Source organism: Stigmatopora nigra, chromosome 6 (genome assembly GCF_051989575.1).
Source record: "Stigmatopora nigra isolate UIUO_SnigA chromosome 6, RoL_Snig_1.1, whole genome shotgun sequence".
Classification (NCBI taxonomy): Eukaryota; Metazoa; Chordata; class Actinopteri; order Syngnathiformes; family Syngnathidae; genus Stigmatopora; species Stigmatopora nigra.
In genome coordinates this window covers 6,394,178-6,420,474 of record NC_135513.1, presented here as the reverse complement: position 1 = coordinate 6,420,474, position 26,297 = coordinate 6,394,178, and the positions used below count along the sequence as shown (strand labels likewise).

At 40.4% G+C, this 26,297-nt stretch overlaps 5 protein-coding genes across 7 annotated transcripts in view; 4 read left to right on the top strand and 1 right to left on the bottom strand.

The window, feature by feature from the left end:
- The first annotated feature begins 524 nt into the window (after positions 1 to 524).
- On the top strand, positions 525 to 5,730 carry LOC144198585 (sphingosine 1-phosphate receptor 1-like). Of its 2 annotated transcripts, none has more exons than XM_077719689.1 (2): positions 525 to 676; positions 2,795 to 5,730. In XM_077719689.1, exon 2 carries the CDS (start codon positions 2,981 to 2,983, stop codon positions 4,184 to 4,186), a length of 1,206 nt encoding a protein of 401 aa, XP_077575815.1. In that variant the 5' UTR covers positions 525 to 676; positions 2,795 to 2,980; the 3' UTR covers positions 4,187 to 5,730. The 2 variants fall into 2 exon arrangements, with proteins under 2 accessions (XP_077575815.1, XP_077575814.1); XM_077719688.1 differs by lacking the exon at positions 525 to 676 and adding an exon at positions 1,054 to 1,500.
- Positions 5,731 to 7,699: 1,969 nt separating this feature from the next.
- Positions 7,700 to 17,158, top strand: keap1b (kelch-like ECH-associated protein 1b). Of its 2 annotated transcripts, none has more exons than XM_077719046.1 (7): positions 7,700 to 7,781; positions 11,681 to 12,753; positions 13,251 to 13,496; positions 13,644 to 14,320; positions 14,488 to 14,693; positions 14,755 to 14,931; positions 15,280 to 17,158. In XM_077719046.1, the coding sequence occupies exons 2-7, from the start codon at positions 12,448 to 12,450 to the stop codon at positions 15,492 to 15,494; spliced, it is 1,827 nt and encodes a 608-aa protein (XP_077575172.1). In that variant the 5' UTR covers positions 7,700 to 7,781; positions 11,681 to 12,447; the 3' UTR covers positions 15,495 to 17,158. The 2 variants fall into 2 exon arrangements, with proteins under 2 accessions (XP_077575172.1, XP_077575171.1); XM_077719045.1 differs by having other exon boundaries at positions 7,709 to 7,828.
- Positions 17,159 to 17,877: 719 nt separating this feature from the next.
- Positions 17,878 to 23,124, top strand: LOC144198651 (volume-regulated anion channel subunit LRRC8C). Its single transcript, XM_077719777.1, has 3 exons — positions 17,878 to 17,980; positions 19,701 to 19,846; positions 19,994 to 23,124. The coding sequence occupies exons 2-3, from the start codon at positions 19,706 to 19,708 to the stop codon at positions 22,280 to 22,282; spliced, it is 2,430 nt and encodes an 809-aa protein (XP_077575903.1). The 5' UTR covers positions 17,878 to 17,980; positions 19,701 to 19,705; the 3' UTR covers positions 22,283 to 23,124.
- Positions 23,125 to 24,460: 1,336 nt separating this feature from the next.
- On the bottom strand, positions 24,461 to 26,223 carry cdkn2d (cyclin-dependent kinase inhibitor 2D (p19, inhibits CDK4)). The gene is made up of 3 exons (XM_077719218.1): positions 26,052 to 26,223; positions 25,704 to 25,870; positions 24,461 to 25,330 (listed from the first exon to the last, which is right to left on the bottom strand). The coding sequence occupies exons 2-3, from the start codon at positions 25,836 to 25,838 to the stop codon at positions 24,977 to 24,979; spliced, it is 489 nt and encodes a 162-aa protein (XP_077575344.1). The 5' UTR covers positions 25,839 to 25,870; positions 26,052 to 26,223; the 3' UTR covers positions 24,461 to 24,976.
- The window catches only part of LOC144198293 (uncharacterized), a 7,341-nt gene continuing 6,831 nt past the window's right edge, over positions 25,788 to 26,297 (top strand). Inside the window, exon 1 of the mRNA XM_077719219.1 lies at positions 25,788 to 26,055. Within this exon, the coding sequence (XP_077575345.1) occupies positions 26,014 to 26,055 (42 nt within the window). The 5' untranslated portion in view covers positions 25,788 to 26,013. The remainder of the gene's footprint in view (positions 26,056 to 26,297) is intronic.

The following is a 26,297-nucleotide window of genomic DNA, read 5'->3' as shown; positions in this document are numbered from 1 at the left end:
TCCAGTCAGTCAGTTGAAAATGCATCCATGTAAGAAAAAAAATCTTAAAATATTTATTTAAAAAAGGAAAAAACAAATGGACAAGAAACGAGATCAGACGTTCAATCCATTGGTTTATTCACTTCATATTACCGGTGTATTTAAATAGAGTGGCCTATAAAATATTAAAAGGTAAAGTATGGCCAAAGGTTTGAACGACATTTATAGTGGCGCATTCAACATAATTTAAACAGTTTTAGACTTATGAAAAACCTTTTTTTTCTTTCTTTCTTGGTGGACATTCTTTTAACATGGATCTAAAACAGCTGATTTAGGATAAGTAGCCGGACCGATGGCAGGATCTCCAACCGTCAAAACATCAAACGGGTGAGGAGCTTTTAAATGCATGTGAACTAAATGCTTAATTTCAATGTATTTTTACTTTTTTCCCATTAGTTAGATCCTCCTTACAACAAAGAGTCTTACAGCAAGCGTGTTAAGGCACGATGAAATGCTGTCATTGAGCTGGCAATCAGGTTGCTTTGAAAACAGCGTGACAGAAATATGCCTTCCGTTTAACGATGAAACATTGCATTGTGTCCATGTTTGCTTTGGAATTGCTTTAGGCTGATTTCTTTTTTTTTTTTAAAGCAAATCCGTTTCACCAAGAAAATAAAACGGTTTATAACCAACATAGGTAAGTCCTGTTCTTCACTACAGTATAATAGGGGTTAGCATTGCAGACTTTTTATGTGAGCAACATGTTTGTTCTCCCAAGTCTTAGAGTCAAGTGACTGTTAATGCGTCTCTGGTGACCAGTCCAGGGTTTAACCTGCTTTTTGCCCAAATTAATCTAAAAGGAGTGAATTTACGAGTCTAATAAAGATAAGGTATGGGATAAAAATGGTGGAAAATGGCTTTAAATGAAAACACATCTGCACAACTGCTCCCAATACTTCCCATTGTTGTTTATTTTTGTTGTTGTGGTTATGACATCAGTATGTTGCAATATATTGAGTACTCTGACACATATATCAAACTGTTGTGTCTACAACATGAGATTCAATGTTGACCGTCAATATTTTACGCCACAAACGTTTCGGTATGTATTGATAGACCATGTGTTGTATTTCAGTAAATTATAGGAGTATATGAAGCCTGGCGATGTTGGCGACTCTATATTGGACTTTGAAAATGATGTACCCTGCGTTTTTTCAGCATTAACGTCTTGATCTTTGCTTTTGATGTCCTATAGAGGCTTTGAATTTTTGCCCACACACTCATAGCATTCTTCCTTAGATCTAAGTTTTTTAACAGTTCTATCGGATGGGGTGAGGGAGGGCGAGAGAGTGAGAGTTAGAGGGGGAGAGCTTGTAGCTAGACCAGCCCCTTCAGCGACTGCATGTTCGAACTAAGGTCTCACTTGCCATCTAAAGTGTAGAGACAACTTTGACTCGGTCATTGGATGCTCACTCTTGGATTCTAAACTCTACTAAGCGCCTTTATTCCATAATTTTCAAGGTAAACATCTTTTACACTTATTTTTCAGATATAATGTCCTAAAATGTACTTTTTGTGTAACTCCTTTTTTATGTTTTGTGGAGGATAGTAATCTGACTTTGACAATTTGGTAACTTGTTTAACTTTATGTGTACACCTGTACTCTCCTCACCATTCTGCTGCACTCGTTTTCTTTAATTTCTCTTAAATATATGTTCAAATTAATTCAATTAAAACAAAACATGCTTCTTACTATAAAGGAGGATACATTTATCCACGATAGTAAACTTTGTCATTGGAGTTTAGTAGTTATTATGTCAATATTTACTGCTTATTAATTGGATAAAGAATGTACATTTGGAATTGCAGCAAAAAACAAAGTTACAAGGAAATGTATGGACAGCCTCCAGTCCGTAAATGTTGATACATGATGTGGGAACAGAAAAAAAAAAGAACCCTCACTAACAACCATGTGGAATGTATCTCTAATGACATAACTTCTAATTGACTTTAATTTTACTACTTACAACAACTGAAGCACAAATCCATGACAGGTTCATGATAATAGTTTAAGTCTGTTCTTGGGCTTTCAATTGGAAAAGCACAATATGTGCTACTTCAAGTATTCCACATCTTACAATGAAATGTAGATGTGGATGGTGCAGCTGCATTCCTTCAAATTGACTGCACATGTCTGAAACGATGCACACCAGAGTGATTGACATGTGCCTGGGGAACCTCACAGATATGAAACTAAACATTAGTTTGAAGGGTTTAAAGATAGCTATTGATGAGTGTTTCCTGACAAATATTCAACCAATGTACGTTTTAATTTGGAAAATGATACAAATGACAATGTCTTAAAAGTTAATTTACAGTGAAACTAAATCAACTTTTTCACATCTGTTAGAAAAGTATTTAATTGTCAATATATGTAACTGGGATGTTCTATTGAGAAAAGATCATTTTAGGCCCCCATTACTAAAACTGGATCATTTTCAGGTGTACAGCTGATGATCTCTCAGAACACAATAAGTGTTTTATTATAGGGAATTACTCTTTCAAATCTGTCTTAGTTTTGACCACATATATACTCCTAATCTTTTAATATGAAAGCCCTAAACATCATCTATAGGTTAAGATACCGTCTTGCAATCTCCTCAAGAGAGGATAAATGTGTATTTCTACTAGGCAACAAACAACAGAACGTTTTGCATAAATCGTAATGGATCATTGTACATTTCTAGATTTATATTCTTATGTATTTGAACTTTGGCCCTCTCCTCTAACCTGTTTTTTTTCTTTTCCCCAACAGAGACCTTCTCAAAAGAAATGTCACAATAGCCTCCTCCTGTGGTGAAAGTGAAAACATCTTGGATCTAAGAGAGAGCAAAAGATGAACATTATTTTATTCCCCTGTGTCTGGAATTGCCTTTTTCCAAAATCATGTCAACTGAAATGACTTTATAGCCACTCAGCTCAAGCAAGAGAACCATAAACAATGGATTTTTTCACTCCTGCCCAGGCTGGGCCAACTCCAACTATTGCCCCAACCTTCTCCTGTGGCTATCTTCAGTTCTTTTGGCACTACCAGAACAAATCTGTCATCTTGGAACATTACAACTACACAGGCAAGCTGAAGGGTGACCGCTACCGTGACAGCCTCAGACCCGATGCCATTGCCTTTCTAGTAGTGTGTCTGCTCATCATACTGGAGAATGCCGTGGTTCTCCTGGCTATCTGGAGAAACAAGAAATTCCACTTACCAATGTATTACCTCCTTGGAAACCTGACTCTGTCCGATCTTTTGGCTGGGATTGCCTACATGGCCAACATCATCTCGTCTGGGCCCAAGACTATGCAGCTGACACCATTGCTGTGGTTTCTTAGGGAGGGAGGTGTGTTCATCACTTTGGCCGCTTCTGTCATCAGTCTGCTGGCCATCGCGATTGAACGCCACGTAACCATGGTGACCATGAGGCCGTACCACGGTGCAAAGCGGGGGCGAATGTTGGCGTTGATCTGTGGCAGTTGGGCACTTGCAACCTTTTTGGGTGTCCTCCCAATTCTGGGATGGAATTGCATCCACAGACTGGAACAATGCTCTACCGTGCTTCCTCTTTACGATAAGAGTTACATCCTCTTCTGCGTGACAGTCTTCAGTGTCATTCTCCTCGCCATCGTGGTCCTGTACGTCCGAGTTTTCCGCATCGTCCGCAGCAATACGCAGCGGCAGCGCTTCGGCGTGTCTAGCAGCATGAGGAAAGGCTTGGCGAGGAAGTCTCAAAAGTACATTGCGCTCCTCAAGACAGTCACCATTGTACTGGGTGTCTTCATCGCCTGTTGGCTGCCCCTTTTTCTCCTTCTACTGCTGGATTTCTTCTGTCCAACACGTAGCTGTAGCTTACTCTACAAGGCTGACTATTTCCTGGGGGTGGCTATGGTCAACTCGCTCCTTAACCCTATTATATACACCCTAACTAGCCGGGACATGAGGAAAGCCATTCTGAGACTCATCTGTCGACCGTGTCTTATGACCAGGGACGGCGAAGTAAAGAAGATGGGCATGCCCTTCCTGGAGTGCAGCTTTAGTAAGACGGAGTTGCCCTCGCAGAAGTTGGAAGGAGTGATGGAAACGACACTCTCCTCTGGGAACATCGTCACCACCCCGTCTCCAATCAAAACTTTCTATCCTAAAAAATCCTAAAGAATGGTCAGCTTGGTCCAAAAAAACAATAAAAATAATGCATGTCGCATATTTTCTGACACAGAATATAAAATATTCCTGATAAAGGACTAAGTGGCTTGGCTTTAGACAACCATGACATGAACTTAAATGGTGAGACAACAAGGCCATTCAAATGTGAACGAGGCAACTTTTTTCAACTCATTTGCACTGATATATCCTTGAGAATGGAGATATTTGATGGCACTCCTTTGGTTTTGTGGGTTGAATCCAAGCCTGGAAGGACACTTTGATGAAATCACAGGCTGACATATGTTAAAGGAGCAATATATACGTATACACAACATTTTTTCCTTTAATTATTCATTAAATGGACCTAATATTTCAATTAAATAAAATATTTTTCCAGAAATACTTCCAGCGCAAATGCCAATAGTCAATTTCCTTCATTTAAAAGTTGCTACCAGGCCCATTTTAGTTGTGCATTTTAATGAATGTCCCACATTCCACCAATCAGCCAATTACGAGATAATGTTCTTTGTCTTTATCTAAATTGAGACTTCTGTATGCTTTGTAAATTAAGATTGCAAAAATAAGACAACGACATACTCATATATGTAGCACAATCGTACTTGGAATATGTTTACTTGTGTACTTAACTATACTCAATTATGGTTACATATGCTACAAATATGTTCTTTTGTTTTGTTTTCACTTAAACTACAAGCATGTGTACTTGTACTACAAGTATAACGACCAGCTGACAAATGCTACCCACGCAATTTCTGCAGAAATGAATTATGCTTTATGAAGCACTTATTTTTCAGCCCTATCAGAATGTGTGCCTCAATATTTTGGTCTTGGTTGCAGAACCATTTTTGCCCAACAATCTTACATATTGCTCCTTTAATATCACATGCTGACACGCATTAGGTGATTTTTTTTACCTGTTTGTGTGGTTTCTTTTTGAATTAGCACAGCTGACCACGACGCTGTACATTTGTCATTACACACGGATTTCGCTGGAACGAAAGCCCTTTGTGTGATGTATAGATGAACATGCTTTTTATGGTTATATACTGTGTTTGTTGGTATAGAACAGGAAAGAAATGTGGCTCATGCAAATGACCAAAGAAGGCTTCGGTGCATTGTGTAGGAGGGATATGGAGAATGGCTGTTTTAAAAAACAGTGTTTGAAAATGACGGTGAAGTCATCACGGAAAGTATGTTGGTTTTAGTGGTAAATGTCAGACTGAATGAAAGCTCTGCCACACAAGAGATCTTACTTCGATACACTGACAAACTTAACATATGAAAATCTTCTGTTCTCATGTTTGGCATTACATTGACCTTAATTGGGTTTTTTTTCTTCGTTTTTTTTTTTGTTTGTTTTGTTATCCAGTGACGAAACCTTGAATGACAAATAAAGCATTTTTTTGTAATTCTGCCATTTATTTGATGAAAGGTTTTTAAAATTTGTGCTAACTGTTGTATAGTAAATTATATTCATTTTGTAACAGTGTCTGCTTTTGACATCTTTTTTTTCATAAAGGACTTCAAATGTTTCTGGAGTTTGATTTATTTTTACTTTGTCCTTAACTGTGCATGACACCTTTTCGTGGAGGAGAATAAGCACGACAGGAAGTGAGCCCCCTTCACATCTGGTAAATTGCTTTACATTACAGAATATACATACACCGGTTCTGCACGACATAATGCACCATTTATTTCAACATTATCTATACCACTATGGTAACTTACACACTTCCATCCACCACACTGTCTTTCACCACATTAAAACAAATACATCGGGTTGTATATTTTACAGCTTATACTGCACAGACTTACCACGGAAGGGTCTACTATGGGGAACACTCATTTTTTAAATGATTCCAAGTACAATGGGGTCTACTTCCTCACCTAATAAAGTTATTGAAAATTCTACATTGTGGCTGTGGTTAAGAATTCAGAGGCCACAGTCGACCCAGGGGATCAGGACCAGTACACAATCACTGACCTATTAATTATAAAGGAAAATGATTCCTTATTTTCAACCTGTTCTGGTTTAAGTACATCTTTGGAATATTCACACACTTTTGTTGCAAAGCATTTATTCTGAAATTCTCTAATAGAAATGAATGCAATTTGTGACAAAAATGACCTCTTTTATTTTCACCAAAATGTGTCAATGTGACCCAAAAAAGACAATTACCAACAACAGCTATTTATATTGAAAAATTATATTCACTGTTTTCTTTCCAGTATTGCGAAAATGGGCAAAGTGCAAAACATCAAGGAGCAATTCTAGTCTGCAGGCTGTATATTTTACACCACTGGAAGTCTATACCGTCCATATACAGTAGATTTGAAAGTCAGTGTGACCATTGCCTGTTTCTTCTGTGCTCCAAGTTACCTGTAATCTGTTCCAGCTATTAGGGTAAAGTCAATAGAAAATGGATGGATAAAAGCCAGGAACTGGATTGAAGTTCCACATTCGTACCGTTCAGGGACCCCTCCTCAACGACTTTAATAAATGAGCCTACATAGCGGTTGGGGTTCCTCTGATTGTATTTACACATGTTGCTCCAGATGTTGGCGGTATCTGTCGATGAGGTGTTTTTTAATACACCCTCTTTTCTCTTTTTTTGTGATAAATTCTTGCAACAAAATGAACAGGCAGGCATTATGATATAATATTTAATTACAAAAGAGTAACTTTGCAACATGTAACTGTTCAAAACAGGCCTTTTATCACATAATATTGGAAACACTTGTATCTCGGGCTAAAATTAGAATGAGGTTTTGAAGAAATATTTGTCTTTAATGACCCATTTCATCAAGCAAAACAATCTTGGGGAGTCAACTGGCAGTTTAAATGGAAATTCTTATTCAATAGTTTTCAGGTCATATAAGTGCTTTATTTCAATTCAATTTACTCTTCCCATTTTGGAAGTTAGATTTGAATAATGTAATGGTATGTTGGATCAATCCATGCATGGGGATGTGTGTAGTAGTAATAGTGACTACATTTGAAACCATTTGGCCTCTATCTTGTCTGTTATTGCCACCTTGTGGTTGGAAACAATAGTAGCTTTCAGACGCCCATGATAAAAATAGAAATTTACAATATTAATAGTAGTGTCCTTATAAGAGGTCCTCAATGGCCCCTAAATGACTATGATGCATGGATAGATGAGACCATATATATGATATATGTGTGTGTGTGTTGTGTAATGGACCTAAAATAATACAAATAGTTTTGTTTATTCGCTGAATTCGTCAAGGCTGTCATGCAGTACATTTCCCCTGTTTTTAAGCGATTCTGGCTGAATTGGAAGTCTTCCAGTACTGTACTTTCACTCTGTGACAATCCTTCCTCAATAAAAGCCTCCACTGACTTGAGCTCATTGATCGCCATTACGTGTCAACTGAGGCCGTGGAGGGAGATTTTTATTGTGAAGGCAAGGGGAGGCCCTCGTACAATGCTTAGTCATGGTGAGTTACCGCCCCCCCCCCCCCCCCCACCACCACCACCCTCACACACATACACACACCACCCCCTCCCATCCCGTTTCTGTGGTGCACAGTTTATCATGGAGGCACTCGCCTACGCTACGTGAGTATCTTTTTTCCGACAATTTGGAGAAGAAGTTTGATTGAAAGGTAAATATTATCCGAAGCGAAGCGATGTTTATGCTATAAGAACGTGGCCAAATTGCACATGGATTTGTATGTTGTTTGTCGAAGCTAGCTACCGTCTCTTGTTATTAGAAGGCAACTCGGTCACTTCAATTAATCAACATTGGTGTTGGTTGGAGTCTTTTGCAGTTGTGCCTTAAAAAGACGTGAAATGTTCTTAATCTACTGCGAATTTAATTTCATCTATTCGCCTGTTTACGGCAAAACAAGCTTCAAATGGAGTATGTGAATGGAAATGTTTATTATGGTTATGTCTATGAATGGCGTTGGTTGACAACGCGACAGTCATATTCTCTGATAATGTGTTATGTAAGGGCAGCCTTCATATATGGGTCATGTTTGGTACATTGAGTTCCCCCAAAGAGTTCGAGATGAGTCACCGACCACCAACTGTAACTCCTCGCCAACATGCCAGTCATCAAACGTACTCTCGTTTTATGTCTTGTCCCCGATCGCCCCTATTTATTGTTTACTCACACCGATCGGTCTATAGTTGTGAATTATCTGAACAAATCTGGAGAAGCTATTGTGTAAACTGGGTTAAAAGACAGATGGGAATTCCAAACTGGATTAAGGATATTGTTACTAATACTCCAAATTGCATCCTGACATATAAACTCATTCACAGCGACATACATTGAATTCATTTTAAGTCACATGGCTGGCAGTGAATGATCATGTTTTAATGCCTTTGATGGGGCTAATGTACAGTTCTTTATACTGAAATGGTTGCCAAGCAACGGCCATTCGCTCACAGTTAAAATAAATTGAACGTCTAGCTCCGTCAATGGCAGCCTATGCGTTAATGATAGCTGTGGTTTCTGTAAAAGGGCCTTTATGGGTAACAAATATCATTTTATCATAGTACATTATTGTGTAAACAGCAATTTAACTTTGAAATTAGAGGTCGCGGATAATTTTGACAACCAATAACGTGATTTCATGGGTGGAAACGTGTCAAATCTGTAAAAAATATATTCATAAAGTAAAATGTGTTCTTTTTTTACGGATTGTATGCCTGCTTGATAAGTGAAAACGCATTTGGAATGAAACATGAAGTACTAGATATATACTTTATTTGCTTTAGTCAGTTGTAAAAATGTACTTCTGTGCTCCAGTGAAGAATTCTGTTGACGCTGCATATAGCGCCCATTTAATCCAGGCCATATCTGTCGTAACTACTGCTATTTTATGTCCGAAAAGGTTGGTTATAAAGCACCATCCTTTTACATTTATTGCTGCTTAGTAATCTGGCCCCAAATATGGACACACCGTCATTCTTGCACGATCCTGCAAGAATTGTAAGGTCCAAAACCAAATCAATGCTATCTCACTGGGTTTGCTCTGGAATTATTTATTGACTACTTATAATGTGCATCTTTGTTCATCTTTACTATTTGTGGCAGGGAAAAAAAAAGTGATTTTATTTTTTTCAGAATGGGAGAAGGAGCAATTAACCTGTGCAGCCAACTGCAACTGAACTGGCCAACATTTTACTCTTAAATACATTTAGATTAATTCATCATTATTTCAAAGTGTTCACTACTTATACTGACTGAGTTCCTATGGAAAAATATGTGCTTGGCACTGTCAAAGTTTGGATAACTGCTCAAACATGTCTGCTCTGGGACATTGCTTTTCTTGTGATTTGCTGGACGGTCGAATACTAAAAAAATACACTTTTATGGGGAACAGTTGGCACTATTATAGGATTTATATTACTCAGACAGTCGTTGAATTAACATTACACCCTTGATAACAACTTAAATGTCATAGAAGTACAGAGCCGTTTAATTATTAACAAATGGAGAGAAAGACTTGCTGGTGAATACCTTGCCCGGTTTTTTAAAAGTGAAAACAGATTATAGGTAACACTGCTATATTTTACTGTAGTTTAACTCAGAAAACAAGACAATTTATTGGCCACATGTCATTTTTCACTTGGTCAAAGCATTTTGAGGAAAATGCTACAATACAAAAAACAGAGTAGACTATTTCAAAATTTCTACTGCTTAGTTACCAATGTTTCATTTGTGTAATCCGACAGATTATTTCTGTATTTCATAAAAATAATACAAACATTTGCAGACATCTGTTTTTACTTTGGAAAATGATAATCATTTTTTGTTTGTTGAAGAACCAAACAAGATTTTTACATATGGGTTTACCCAAAAATCATGATATGAAACGCTTTTTTTCCCTTTTGGTTTCAGGGATAAATTGAACAGATGACAGGCTCTCAGTCAAGTGAGCATATGGTTCTTTCGCTCATGGTACATTAATTTTTAACAGCATAGCAAAAATGATGCCTTGCAAAAAACGGCTTTTAAGTTTTTATGAGTATATATACATGATTCCCTCGCCCATCACTTGCCAACATATAAATTATAACAGCATTCCCAAAAATGTTTTTGAACAATGAACGCATTTTTCTGGTCATCCCTTGCTGTGAATACCAGACAAGGTGTTAGCACGTTCCCATAAGGTTTGCGGGGGTGGCTGGAGCCCATCCCAGCCAACTTTGGGCAAAAGTTAGACTACATCCTAGACTAGTCGCCAGTCAGCCGTAATGCGCTACAGCAACAATTGACCCAAATAGTTCCCCATACATAAGGTTTAAAAAAAAACAACCCCCTTCTTGTGAGTCTCCTGCTTCATTGACAGTTTCTCAGGAGTTGGATTTTAAACATGTCTTTGTAAAAAGACCAGAAATTCCCCTTGGTCGGAGGGACTTGAACACATTTTACATTTAAAAAAAAAAAAAAGTCAACCTGCTGGACCTTAGCATGTTAAAGACATGCTGCACACCAAAAAAAATACTTTGGGTTCTGTACAATTGTAATGTTATTTGTGATGAACATGAAAAAAATGTAGTCATGCTACTTTTAATTTAAATTTAATTTCTGTCACACCCAGTCGTTGTCATAACTAACAAATGATTCTTACGTTACATATTACAGCATTAAGTTGAACTTTAGAAAATACAGCTATAACTTCCATCTATAACCCCCCCTCACTTTTATTCCCTATCATTGGATCCTATTCAAAGAAGTATGGATTATGTCCAGACCCGGATAGATACCATTTGTATTGCATTCAAAACAACTAAAACTAATATACTTTCCTTCATTCGTTTATCTACTGATTCGCTTATCCTCACTTGTTTCACTGTGTGTCAACAATTTTACTCATCTGAGTATCTCAAAGAACCACTAATAGGAATGTATTGTACTATATACACAGGCTACTGGATTTAGCATTTTTAATTTTTTTAATTAATTTTTTTTAGCAGTGATCAGTGTGTTTTAGCCACTATGGTGTTGTCACTGGAGCTGGACTAGTTTATATTTAAGCAGTCAGGAGCAACTTTTTAAAATGGTCTCTTACCACTTGTCTACTACACATGCTGTTTTCATACTTGCTCTAATTGAATTTATTACCCACCTCTTTGAAATCCATTCTTTCAGAGTTATCAATTGCCAGCATGTGATGTATTCGTTTCACTTTCATAGAAAAATATTGTCTCTTCCCGATGATGACTGAAAACCTGTTTTGCATGGTTGGGTGCTTGCCATTCTTGTCACATAGAGTCACCTCACACAAGAAACTGTATAAGCTATGGTTATTATATGTGCTGCGATAACTTGAATTGGCTTGCATAAGGCGATACGACATCAACTCATTAAAACCTGTATGACTATATTTGTGCTGTGTCATTTAGGTTAGGCAACATAAGACTGTCTTTATAGGTTTTTAGCAGCTCCAAACAAAGATTTATTTTGACCCTGTATTTTGTATTTGTCTTTTTCTCTTCAGGTTTTAGGTGAGCAGATTGCCCCCAAGTAAATTCATTATTTCATTCATTCATCTTCTATACCGCGCATCCTCGAACCCAGCTGACCGGTCGCCAGTCAGCCATAAGGCACAAAGAGAGTCAAACAACCACACGCCTTCACAATCCCACTCCCACCAGTGGGAATCGAGCCCGCACCAAAGTCAGGCGAGTGAACCTCCACACAAAGCGGCCCCCCTCAGTAGATATGATGCGAATCATCTGAAATCTTTTTTTACTGTTTTTTTTTTTAAAGATTTTTTAATTCTTCAGTTTGTTGAATAAAAGGTCCTAGAAAGCCATTTAAATGTGCTGTCAAAAATGACCTGCACTTCATTTTTCAAGTATCGGACTACATTCTTTTTTCCCATCGGAGTTATAGAATTTGTTTTCAAAGATTCTTTTTTGGCAGACAGAGCCTAAAGTGGTTCGTGTTGCAGCTTTTCAATATTTCTCTTTTTTTCCCCTGCCACATTTTACGTGAAAGTCAATGGAATTCAACAGTTTGATAGTGTTGGAACTTTGTCAATTAATTTACATGCAGCTATGAGGCCTACAGTAACTCCAAAATGAATCCCAAAGCTTGACACATGTACTGAACTTGACAAAGGAGTCATTGTGCTTGCATATATCAGACTGGAAGTCAGCCAATCTATAGGAGCCACCCAATTTCCTCTACTCTTGCACAGTGGTGCCATGCTAGCGGTAATTTTTTGTGCAAGAGACTAAGGTGGAGGAGACCAGGAAGGAAATGTCAGAGTGCTTGACGGAATGCAAAGCGCTGGTGACTCCGTCCACGCGCAACGGCCACCGTGTCTTCAGCTACACGCTCGAGAGCCACACGACCGCCGCCTTTGCCATCATGAACGAGCTGCGTCTGGAGCGCCAGCTCTGCGACGTGACGCTACGCGTCCGTTACCGGGACCTGGAGGCTGTCGACTTTGTGGCTCACAAGGTGGTGCTGGCATCGTCGTCTCCCGTCTTCAGGGCTATGTTCACCAATGGCCTGAAGGAGTGTGGCATGGAGCTGGTGCCTATCGAGGGTATCCACCCAAAGGTGAGATACAGTGCCCGTAATTCACTTGATGCTTGATTTGACAGATGTTTTGGAGTGGGAGGTCACAATGAAGCCAAAAAGGACTTTCTGTTTACAGTGTTTGATTGGATGGTTTACTAAGCAATGGTGAACTGAAAGGGAGTCAAAATTGTTTGTGATGGGCTAATCATTATGCGGCTCGCCGTCAGGAAGACTGCCTCTCCGTATCTTTAACTACTTCAACCGCTTTTTGCATTTTTATGAAGGCTAATCATACTAACATATTGCTTATAACAAGTCCTGAACGGTTTGCCATGATTTAATCATCATGGCAATGGACTCTGCGGTTATTATCTCTAATGTTGCAAATGAACAGCACATGAATATTGTAACTATGGTTACAGGTATTCATTTAATCATGTCTTGTTGGTTTTCCTGTTAAGCTTTGAAGTCCACATTATGATTGACTTGCAACATTTGCATCTTTTAATAATGTTCTATGTTTTGTTCTCTTACAGGTTATGAACCGTTTGATAGAGTTTGCTTACACGGCTAGTATCTCTGTTGGAGAGAAGTGCGTCATCCATGTGATGAACGGCGCCGTCATGTACCAGATAGATAGTGTGGTCAAGGCATGCTGTGACTTCCTGGTCCAGCAACTCGACCCCAGTAACGCCATCGGCATTGCCAGTTTTGCTGAGCAGATTGGGTGTACCGAGCTCCACCAGAAGGCCCGCGAATACATCTACATGAACTTTAGCCAGGTAACCCCGTCATACGTTTTCTTTTGAATTCGGTTACTTATACAAGTCATTATTGATGTCACTAAATCATAGGAAGGTTCTCAATTTAACATCAAAACGTAGGGAATAGTTCCATATCCATTCAAAATTGGTTCCATGTTTCCCCAGGTGGCAACCCAAGAGGAATTTTTTAATTTGACTCACTGCCAGCTTGTGAATCTCATCAGCCGCGATGAGCTCAATGTACGTTGCGAGTCCGAAGTCTTCCGAGCATGCGAGGCCTGGGTACACTACGACCGAGAGAACCGGCGGCCGTACGTCCAGGCCTTGCTCCAGTCTGTCCGCTGCCATTCCCTCACCCCCAATTTCCTGCAGGCACAGCTCCAATCTCTTGACTGGGACCCCCAATGCAAAGACTACCTTGCACAAATTTTTCAGGACCTCACACTGCACAAGCCTACCAAACTCAATTCTTGCCGAACTCCCAAGGTGCCACAACTCATTTACACGGCCGGGGGATACTTCCAGCAATCTCTCAGCTACTTAGAGGCGTACAATCCCTGCACAGGGTCCTGGCTCAGGCTCGCAGACTTGCAGGTACCCCGTAGTGGCCTGGCAGCTTGTGTCATCAGTGGACTATTCTATGCCGTGGGAGGGAGAAACAATGCCCCGGATGGCAACATGGACTCTAATTCACTGGACTGCTACAACCCCATGAACAATTGCTGGTTGCCATGTGCACCCATGAGTATGCCAAGAAACCGAATCGGTGTGGGAGTTATTGACCGCATGATATATGCCGTGGGTGGATCCCATGGATGCATTCACCATAACAGTGTCGAAAGGTAAGCAAACATACAAACAATCTCATTTGTCTCAACTTGTCCAACGTTTCTCGAAAGAATAGCTTATTCAATTTCTTTAGATCGGCAGTATAGCTGGTTGGTTGACTCCAACTCGTTTTATAGGGAAAAAAATGACAAACACATGCGTTTCCTATTTGCACTTGTAGGTATGATCCAGAAAGGGACCATTGGCAGCTGGTAGCCCCCATGTTGACACGGCGTATTGGCGTTGGCGTGGCTGTCATCAACAGACTTCTGTACGCCGTCGGCGGCTTTGACGGGGCGTGTAGGCTGAGCTCGTGCGAGTGTTACAACCCAGAGAGGGATGAGTGGAAAACCATGGCCTCCATGAACACCATGCGCTCTGGAGCTGGTAAGTACAAAACACATGGGTATTTAAGCCGTGAATTGACCAACATCTATCCATCTCATAGGTGTTTGCGCTCTGGGAAATCACATCTTTGTGATGGGCGGATATGACGGCACAAACCAACTAAACACAGTGGAGCGCTACAACGTGGAAACAGATACGTGGAGCTTTGCTGCCTCTATGAGGCACCGGCGCAGTGCTCTGGGAGTCACTGCTTTACACGGACACATCTATGTTTTGGGTGAGTAGTACTACCCAAAAAGAACAGGGTTTTGTTCCTTAAAATTTAAATATTAAAGTCATAATTCCAGATATTTGTGACAATCCTATAATGATACTCTATAAAGTTTCTATTACTTTTATGCTGGTGCTTTTTCGATAGTGTTTAATAAGTTTTGAATAATAAAAAAGTATTTAATTTATACAGGACTTTTCTGAACCCTTGCTCCCAGGACAACTCACACTACTAACTTTTGTCATAAATTTAAATCTATTTTTTGGAAAAGGGGATATTATGAATATTTTTTAAACTGGGAAACAAAATTGTGATGAACTGGTGGTCAAAAAACATTGTTTTTTTTATTGACAGGAGGTTACGATGGCAGCACATTCCTTGACAGCGTGGAGTGTTACGACCCTGAGAAGGACACTTGGTCAGAGGTAACGCACATAACGTCGGGGCGTAGTGGCGTGGGCGTGGCCGTTACCATGGAGCCCTGTCAGAAAGATCTTCCTCAATGTCCCACGTCTCAGCGCGAGACCAATGGAGCTTCACTATCCAATCACCAACACACCACACTGTAAACTCCAGCACCATCCCTCTTTATGTACGCGTTCATAGTGATTATGGGGCTAACACCAAAACAGTATTACAGTTTGAAAGGGCTGAAATCCTCTTTCGGTGCCAGAATAATCAATGGTAACCTCTTTTTTTAAAGCCTGACTTGTATTTTGCCAAATACAGAGAGATTTCGATCCGCCTCTAGGCTCACATTTGGGATTTGAGGTATTCGAGAAGAGCCTCGCTTCCCAGATTTGACTGAAGAGGGCTGCACACCTGCACTGGGCCGTCAGCCGCTCTTTCGTTCTAGCTATTGGCAAAGAAATGTGCGGAAATGTGTCATTTGAGAGGAGAGAAATTCTTATCATATTTAAATTCACAGTTTGTCACTTTGGTGACAACACCCTGCGTGTGTTTTTTGATTTTTATGAGTGTGTTAAAACTTTAATTGGTGTACAGTAGCAGTGGAACGGTTCACATTAGCCACGGTTCAGTTTTTATCGGTTTAGGTCACAATTTTTACTTGGATTTATTTTTATTGACTTGAAAAATCAAATGAAATACTAGTCTTACATAATTATACTTTAAAATATGTTAAAATAGACAGTTCGTCCCATAATTATTGTTATACCAAATTTTAATTAATAAAAAAATATTTTAAAATGGCCATCATCTTGACGTCTTCAGAAACTGAGCTATCTTTTATACAGTATAACAAAACATCATTCTTAAATGCCACATTTCCCAGAACAGCTTAGTCAATTTTGAACTTATGTCTACTTTTGTTATACTTTTTTTTTATTATTGTAATTTGGTAGGGTCGTTAAACACCTCAAATTTAGAAGTTTTTAGATGACTTAGAAAAAATTTCAAGACGTTCAATTAGCAGTAAGATTACAATGCAATGAAAAAATGTGAGTGTCCAGAAAAGGCCCAAATTTATTTTTGCAACTTAATCCATTGAAGGTACCTGAAAATATTCTTGTATTCAAATTGTTATGACAGACTATTTTTTTGGTTTCTCCCCTCATTTATATCCAAAATATCTTTAGTTAATTATTGTGTTGCTAAAGGTCTAAATCCTGCAGATAACATTTTGGCACAAGATGAACTCCAGTATATTTAACTGGTAAAACTTTGTTTTGCGTGTTGGTGCCAAAAAAAAGAACACGACTTGAAGAGGAAATTTAATACTGACACTTTTTTAAACATCCCATTGAATGTATGATTTGTTTTCACTTCAAACACCAGTTTCTCAATGGACTTTTATTTTCTACCAGACCTCATAAAACAAAAGTGACCATGTGTTCTGGATATTGAGCACACAAGGCATATATATATATGTTTGTAACAGCCTTTTTAAGCTACAGAAATTTCTAAGTGATGTTTTGTACACAGATATTCGAATAATTCTTGTACAGAATGGATGAGCTCCATTTATTTATTCTGTTCCCTAACTGCCAATACATTTGTATTGCAATTGGCTGGTGTTGTGTTTTTGTGAAAGCAACAAGCGTGTGTTTTAGCTGAAGAGAAATTCCTTTTCTTAAAGAATTTAATTCACATTGAAAGGGATTTTGTTGTTCATCTTTATTGGGGTTTGAAATTGAGAGTATTTAAAATCTGCTTTGTATATTTTCCAACAGAAATCTGTACAATAATTGTATAGTAAAATATGTTTGTTTCATCGTTTGTTTTTGTGTTGTTACACATATATATTAGAACCGTATTGCATATGTGGTTCTTTACTTATATATTACAAATTCTGCACAATGGCCAATTTGAAATTGTGTAAAATTATAGCATGTAGCACCCAACATTTTTACTCTATTTTTATATTTAAAGCTTGGAAGTATTTTTGATAATTACTGTAATAATAGTTTGTGTGGTAGACTGCAATTGTACCATCATGGACCTTTGTCCAAATTTTCATTTTCCATTTCAATTATCCTCACTCATAACGATTGTGGGGGTGCTGGACCCTATCCACAGCCAGCAGGCTGGGCAAATCCTCAATTTCTTGCCAGCCAATTGCTGGGTACAAGGAATCGAACAACTATAAACTACTTACGGACAATATAGATTATTTACCCAGGCTACCATGCACGTTTTGGGGATGTGGGGGGGAAACTGGTGTACCTGGAGAAAACCCACACACGCCTGGGGAGAACATGCAAACTTCACACAGGTGGACTGAACTGTATTTGAACCCTGAACTGTGAGGCTGATTTGGCGTCTACTAGTGCATAAACACAAAAAACAACTCTTATTTTAATAAGATCATTGAATTTTGTAGAATGAATTTCCTTACTAGTGTATTGCCAATCGTATTGTAAACTAATCTGACAGAACTCTTTTATTTTTGTGTGTCAAGACCTTAGAGCTAAAATGCCTTTATTTTGAAGCGTCACCTCGGATGTACAGGCTAATCACGATACTTGACACCGGTACGCTGTTTTTTCTCCGGAATTCTACCTGACACCCCCGTGGATCTCGTCGGACGCAGCAGGTAAGGCAAATATTGTTGAATAAAGTCGAATTTTCATCCGAATGTTTGGCGGCCTATGGTAATAGTAAATAAATAAAACAATACAAAAGTAATCCAAGTTTAAGCAGAGATGGCCAGGTTGCACCACTTTCAGGAGATGGTAATTTAGCGATGTTTTTTTTGTCGAGCACCTGAGATGAATTTCTGAAGCCGCATATCTTCCCACGCATACCGACAGACGAAACTAACAAATGATGCCTTCCTCCATATGGCAAATGATCAATTAAAATGTCTGGCGTTTATACAGCAGAAGTTGTCGAGAAATGCTGAGAGTTTGTAAATTCTGGGCGGCTACAAAATAGTTGTCAAACTCGTTTATCCACCACTACACTAAAATACCTGACCTTAGTTCCTGTTTGGGTTGGCAGCATGAACATGATTTGGGATACACCCCATGAGGCATAATCAATTATGCTGTCATGAAAACTTGGGTAACTAAATCTTAATTACATTTTAGGGTTAACCTAACACATCTATAGCAGGGATCTCCTACACTGGTCCTCAAGATCTCCCATCCAGTGTTTTTTTTCATATCTCCCTCCTCTAGTACACCTGAATCAAATGATCAACTCATCAGCAAGATGTCCAGGAGCTTGATCACGATCCTGATTATTTGATTCAGTTGTGTTGGTGGAGTCAGACATGGAAAACAGCCTGGATAGGGGCCCTCGAGGCCTGGAGTTGGAGACCCCTGATCCATATGTATGATGTTTTAAATCACCAATTTAACCAAGTCAAGGACAGTGGTTGCAAAAATGGACAGCTATTGAAATGTTGACACTTAAGACCTTTAGTCCTTTGTAGAATAAGTGACTACTTTGGTCATCTCATTTTCTGAACCGCTTTATCCTCACTAGGAGGGTGCTGGTGCCTATTCCATCTGATTTCGGGCCAGAGGCGGGGGACACCCTGAATTGGTGGCCAGCCAATCGCAGGGCACAGAGAAACAAACCAACCATTCACGCTCACACTTTTACCTAGGGGCAATTGAGTGTCTAGTCAGCCTACCATGCATGTCTTTGAAATGTGGGAGGAAACCGGAGTACCCGGAGAAAACCCACGCGGGCCCGAGAAGAACATGCAAACTCCGCACAGGTTAACCGAACTGGATTTGAACCCAGGTCCCCCACGGTGAGGCCTACGCGCTAACCACTCATCCACTAGGCCGCCCACTTTTGTCATAGAAAACTACATTAATGCAATTAAAAAAAAAAGGTTAAGGCCTCAAGTAACAGTTATCCCGTGCCCACAGGCCTCCACCCCTCCCCAGTATTTAACTCATTGCATGCTACTGACAGCGATATATGTTATTTTGTAAATCATTCGATTAAAAAAAGCAGCTGTGTGCATTGCGTATTGACTATGTTGTCTGCTTAGCTGCAGCATTAGCTACTTATGTTGAGAGCAATGAGAGATGTGCAGCACTGGGAGGAGTTTACATTGCAGAGAAGGGGAGGTGCTATGCATTAGGGAGGAGCTTTGCAGAACCAAGGGTTTGCGCTGACAGTGAGAGAGCAATTCGGAGATTGCACTAGCATACATAAGAAGCTAAGAAAAATACTCTGTGTCTAAGTAACGAGTGAATGACCTAAGGACACAATTGAAAGCTCAATAAAGTCAATTAAGCTCTTAGCCTGTGATTCTCATTGGCTGTTTTGTTCCTCTCAATGTTGAATTGCAGCAAAGATGATCCCAGTGGGAGAATTTCGAAACATAGGCATCGAGCAGAACTCCAAGTACCGAGTACTCAAGCCGTGGTGGGATGTTTTCTCTGAGTACCTGTGTGTCGCCATGCTCATGATCGGAGTCTTTGGATGCACCCTGCAGGTGAGCTGCCATCAAATGTTGTCCATCTTTGGCAGCCATGCTCCCCATTCACACAAACAATTTGTACCCCGTTTTTTACTATTTTACTCGGCTTCAACATTTTTTTTTCAAAAGAAAGAAGGTAACCCTTCCATCTGTTCCCCTCAGCTCACCCAAGACAAGATCGCCTGCCTGCCAAGTCACTTCACCAGTCCGACACCTGGCGCCATCGACTGTAGTTACATAAGCAGCTATGGCCAAAACTGGTCATTGGAGAGCCTCAATTTAAATCCCAGCAAACCCGTCATACAGGAAGTATCCGGCCGCAAGAATAACCTGGACATTCACCAGTATGTCTTCATCAACCACTTCTGCTACGAGCGATTTCTGCACTGGTACGCAAAGTACTTCCCGTATCTTGTGGTAATCCACACCATGATTTTCATGGTGACCAGTAGCTTTTGGTTCAAATTCCCTGGGACGTCCTCCAAACTTGATCTCTTTGTAACCATCCTGGGGAAATGCTTTGACTCCCCCTGGACCACCAGGGCCTTGAGTGAGGTTTCTGAGGAAAGAGGTGAAGAAAAGTTGTCCAACTGGAGGAGAAGTACGGTGTCCAAAGATCCTGCAGATCGTCGAGCCGACGAGGAGGAAACTTTTTTGCTTCAGCGGACCCCCTCGTCTAAATCGAATGCAGATAAGAAGACTCCGGAGTCGCAGCCAGCTCCGTCTGTGTTGGATAAAAAGGAAGGAGAGCAGGCTAAAGCTTTGTTTGAAAAGGTGAAAAAGTTCCGAACTCACGTCGAAGAAGCGGATATCTTGTACATAATGTATGTGTTGCAAACGTCCCTGAAGGTCTTTAAGTTCCTTTTAATCATTTGCTACACGGCAGCGTTGTCTCCAAACATTGAGATTGTAGTACGTTGTTTGGTTCCCCCCGAGCTAACTGGTTTTGACATCTACTGCTGTAACCACAACAAAGCTCACCTATTCTCCAAGCTGGCTTATTGTTACATTAGTTTTGTTGCCGTCTATGGGCTGGTGTGCATTTACACTCTCTACTGGCAGTTCCACCGTCCCTTGAGGGTCTACTCCTTTGAGCACGTCAGGCTAGAGACGGGCATCAGCGACATACCCGACGTGAAGAATGATTTCGCTTTCCTGCTTCACCTGGTGGACCAGTACGATGACCTTTATGCTAAAAGATTTGCTTTCTTTCTGTCCGAAGTGAGCGAGAGCCGGCTCCATCAGCTTAACCTCAATTATGAATGGACTGCCAAAAAATTGCGCGGCCGTCTGACTAAAAACGCTAAGGACCAAAATGAACTACACCTGGTTCTGCTGCCGGGACTTCCCGATACAGTCTACGAGCTGGCTGAAATCCAGGCGCTGAAATTAGAACAGGTTAAGAATGTCTTCTTCTCCCCCAATGTGGCTAAACTGCAGAGTCTTCAGGATCTATCCTTGATGTACTGCCAGGCCAAGGTTCAGATGCCTGCCTTAAAATACTTTAAAGAACATTTGAAGTGCTTGCGCTTGAGTTTTGAAAGTCTGGATGAGGTTCCAGAGTGGATGTACCATTTGCAAAATCTCGAGGAGTTGCATCTGAATGGACCGCTAACCAACGAGTTGGCACGAAGCGCCCAACTGGACTCCCTTCGGGAGCTCACGTCTCTAAATGTCCTCGCCGTGCGGTCCAGTCTCACAAAAATCCCGACGAGCATCAGCGATGTCGCGCATCAGCTGCAGCGTTTGTGCATCTACAACGAAGGCACCAAGATCCAAGCCTATAGTGGCCTGAAGAAGCTGACCAATCTGGTCTCGTTGGAATTGGTGGGCTGCCAACTGGAGCGAATCCCGAGTGCTGTTTTCAGCCTGAATAATCTGCAAGAGTTGGACCTGAAGGAAAACAAGTTGACCACCGTGGAAGAAATTCTGAGCTTGCAACACTGCGAACGGCTTATGACTTTGCGCCTATGGCACAACAAGATCACTTACATTCCTGATCATATCAGCAAGCTTCACAGGCTAGAGACTCTGGATGTCAGCTGGAATAAGATGCGAAATCTGTCAAAGCGCCTCTTTTATTGTACCAAACTGAGGCATTTGGACATCTCGCATAACCAGCTGACCACCATACCTCCCGAAATTGGAATCCTGCAGGGTCTTCAGTTCTTTTCTGCTGCATACAACTCATTAGAGACCTTACCGGATGAATTGTACAATTGCAAAAGACTGAAGACTCTGATCCTTGGAAACAACAGCTTACCTTACCTTAGCTCCAAGGTGGCCAACCTTTCCCAACTTATGCGACTGGAACTCAAAGGGAACCGCCTGGAAGGCCTACCTGTTGAGGTAGCGGACTGTCCCCTGCTGACAACCAGTGGACTTGTAGCAGAGGAAAACCTGCTGGAGTTGTTGCCTGCAGATGTGCGCACAAGGTTGATGAGTTGCTAAATCAGTCCAAAGGCTTTTCACTCAGCTGTCTAGATTTCACTGTGATGCCTATGTTGGGTTATATTGGATGGGCACCGAATTCAAATGGAAAACTAATGCAGTTTTACCTAAGTCTTGATGCCACCCAGTTCCTATCCCTTCAATTCTCTGGAAAAGAACCTTAAAAAAGAGAATATTCACAGAGAATTGCAGGCCAGTGGCCCATTTTTATACTTTACAGTGATACCTCAACTTACGATCATCTCTACATACAAAATATTCAGGTTACGAAAAGCCTCATTGGGAAAATGTTGTCTCCAGATACGAAATTCCAAGTTACGAAATGGGAATTCTAAATTCTAACTGTGCCTTGTAGCATTCTTTATTTCATTTTGATATTGCCAGTATAGTGCACCCGTTGACCATTAGTGGGATAGCGGCCACTGGCGCAAAATTAGCACGGCCGTACAACCAAAATCTCCCTTTCGATACATCTTTCTTCAGAACCATGACAATACTGCCCCAGCAGTAATTTTTTGTTTAATTCATGTGCTTTTCAACCCCGTTTGTTACAAGTTCTAACACATTGTTTCTTGAGTTTTTCATGGTCCACTTAATGCAGCTTTATTCTTTCCTTTTCATTATTGCCCAGCTCACCAAAGGCAGTCATCGTTTGATCGATATTTCACCAAATTTTACATCATTTTAAGTTGTGTTTTTATATACTACCCGTGTCTATGTTTACTCAGTTGTCAAACGTTTGCCTCCTCCACCTTCAACTGTACATACGCCCATCCACTCCAATGGTAAATGTCTTGTCATGTCTCATTAACTTTAATGGCTAAGTAAATAATTTTATTATCTGTTTGTTTTAATTTATTTACACTTCACATATGGCATACATAAGTATCATAGATCTCTCCTTGATAAAAATCTAAGTTACAAAACTGCGAAACATTGGGGTTGTTTCTACATATACAGTTTGTAATGTTGAAAAAAATGCCTTTATTTCATATAGGACCACTAGCTTTCATGCTCTTTTTACTTGTGTGGAGTCTTCGTAATGTCGTAATCAATGTTTCCCACAGTGTCATGTTGCTGCCTTTTTGGTGGCAAAAAAAGTGGAAGGAGACTCTAAAGAAAGCTTTTCTTTGTATAGTATAAAAGATGTGCTGTTTTACCTGAGTGAGAAGGAAGATGACTGAATGAGATGTAGTTTTTTTCAAACGATAAAGCAAGTCAATAAGTCACACAAAGTTAAAGTGGTTCATTTCTCTGGTTTGTTACACATCATCATCAAATCCAAGTAGGTAAATCTTTGTACTATTATACACGAGTACTAAATTATATCATTGCTGTTAATTGTGATGTCATTTAACATTTGCACCAAACCTCGACTGAACTATGGTAGGGTTTCTCTGAGCTGCAGCCGTGCAATCATGTTATGACTTGCATGGATGAAAGCAGGTTGCGTTTTTGTAGACATAACTCAGGAATACAGTGCAGCTAACCAAAACACGCATGTTCTTGTTCTCTGCAGGTATGCCACGTGAGCCCTGGTACAACCGGTTCCTCGTCAGTTAAGTTTTGTAAAACAAAAATAATCCTAGGAGATACAAAGCCTCATGAAGAACCATTTTGTGATTGCGGGCGTGGCCCTTTAAGACAATCTAAATTTTACAAACAAACCAGCAGTCATTTTAGCTTTCCTCATGCGAAACAACCATTCACGGTCTGGAGGTTGCATGTTCTCCCTGGGCTTGCATGGGTTTTCTCCAGTTTTCCTCCCACATCCCAAACATGCAGGGTAGTTCTGGTTGAAGACTAAATTGCCCTTAGGTATGATTGTGGGCATAAATAGTTTTCCGGTTCTTTGAGCCCTGTGATTAGTTTGCCACCAATTCAGGGTGTCTCCCCTGCTTGTGCCCATGGTTAAAGGGATAGGCTCCAGCACCCCCTACAACCTTTGTGAGTAGGTAACCCATGAAAAATCATTTTATTTGTTAAACAAGACTATATTAACATTTTTTTACTTTGTTAAAAATTACCATATATTGGAAAAGTAGAGTATATTTCATGTAGTCTAAATTATTCTTGTCAATTCTAAAATTCAACTATTTGACCCTGAAGATAAAAAATAAGCATGGGCCATGATTTTAAAACATGAAATGGAGTGAAACACATCATGGAGACCACAACTTTAGATTTTGACGTCAAGTTTATTATTCTGTGCCTTCATATTTCAAACAGCAAACTGATTTTTATCCACTTCTCTGTATTATAGGTATTCTGAGAGCATAAATTAAAAAAACAAATGAAGAAAAAACAAAAATGACTGCTATATCAATAAATAATTCAATCTAAATTCATGCAACAAGTAATGCCAGGTTAAGTTCATTTTGCACCACTTCAAGTTTCATAACATTAAAAAAGACAACTCAACTGTTACTTACAATTGCTACAAATGAGCACACAATGGGAGGAGATCAAAATAATGTGCACTCCCAATTAATTCAAAGAGCAAAGATAAATACATATTAGTAAATAAGGTGCCAACGTTGCACTGTGCAAAACCACCAACTGGGAAATAGCTGCCATGACCACGTAAGTGCATCGTGTAGGAACTCGGAGCTACGAAAAAGAACAAAAAACTTGCACGCAAACACCAACGAAATTCAAGTCAAAAGGTTGGAATGAGGATTAATTAACCCGAGACTACGAGCGAATGTAATCGAAGAGCAGTCGGATCATTTCGGGACAACTGTGCACCCGGGCCACGTCGACGGGCGTCTGGCCGAATGCGTTGGCGTGCTTCAGGTCGGAGAGTGGCGCCAGGAACTCCACGGCTTGGTGGTGGCCCTCCCGTATGGCCAGGTGGATGGGCAGCGCGCCGTATCGGTCTGCCACGTTCACCGAGGCGCCGTACTCCACCAGTACTCGCAGTGTATCCACAAAGCCTGAGCGCGCCGCGTCGTGGATCGGAGCGATTCCGCTGTCGTCTCGCAAGTTGGGGTCAGCTCCTCTTTCCAGGAGAAAGCGGGCGACACTCGAATTGCCCATCATCATCACCTGAAGGTTAGAATTTACATATAAAGTACTGCTTTACTCACGAAAAATCCAAGTTACAAACTAGGTACTGGTATCGATTAATTTGGTAAGTAAAAGTACCAATGTATTGGAATTTGATTTTAAAAATTAACTAAAATCTAGACAAAATCACTTCCCAGTAAGACAAATATTAGTAATTGTATATTATTTAACTCATTGCGTGCCTTTGACCACAACACACATCCAATTTGTTCAAAGATGAAAGACTGCCCCGGAATGCGCTCCTTTCAAAACCATTCCATTATTTAAATGTGTGCCTGCTACGTGGTTAAATCCAAATATCGAATACGTGTTCAAACCGACCCTCTGACACAATCTATAGTCTATACTTTACCTGTAAAGCCGTCCTGCCGAACCGATTGACAGTATCGGGATGCAGCCTGGATTCTTCCAAAATCCTCCGCACTTCGCCGAGGTTCCCCCTGGCCGCCGCTCTCGTCAACCCTTCGGTGTCGCGTAACTGAACCATGTCGACACAGGGTTACTCTTCGCGTCTGTTTTCTGAGAGAAAGGACGGAAGGAAAGATGCCCCGTTGAAGGATAAAAGCGACGAGGGAGGAGGAATTCGTTACGTTCGGTAAGCGGCTCCCGTCCAAAGGCGTCGAAGTCAAGCGGGATGGTTAGCACGAAGGCTAAAGGCTAACATGAAAGCCGCCGGTGAAAAGAGGATGGAAAAGCCTACCTTGGTGAGTTCTTTTGGATTTAGCGACGTCGCCGATATCTTTATGTCTGTCTCAACCAACTAGAATGCAATAAGATTGACGAATATTTTTAGCGTGATAAAAAAAAACTACATTTACGCGCTGAGACAACAAACACAGCCGCGTTTCGAGTGTACAATTTACAAACACTAAGGAGGAGCACACGTCGACCAATCGTGGCTCGTCCGAAGGGTGGAGTCTTACCATATTTGGTAAAAAGACGAAAG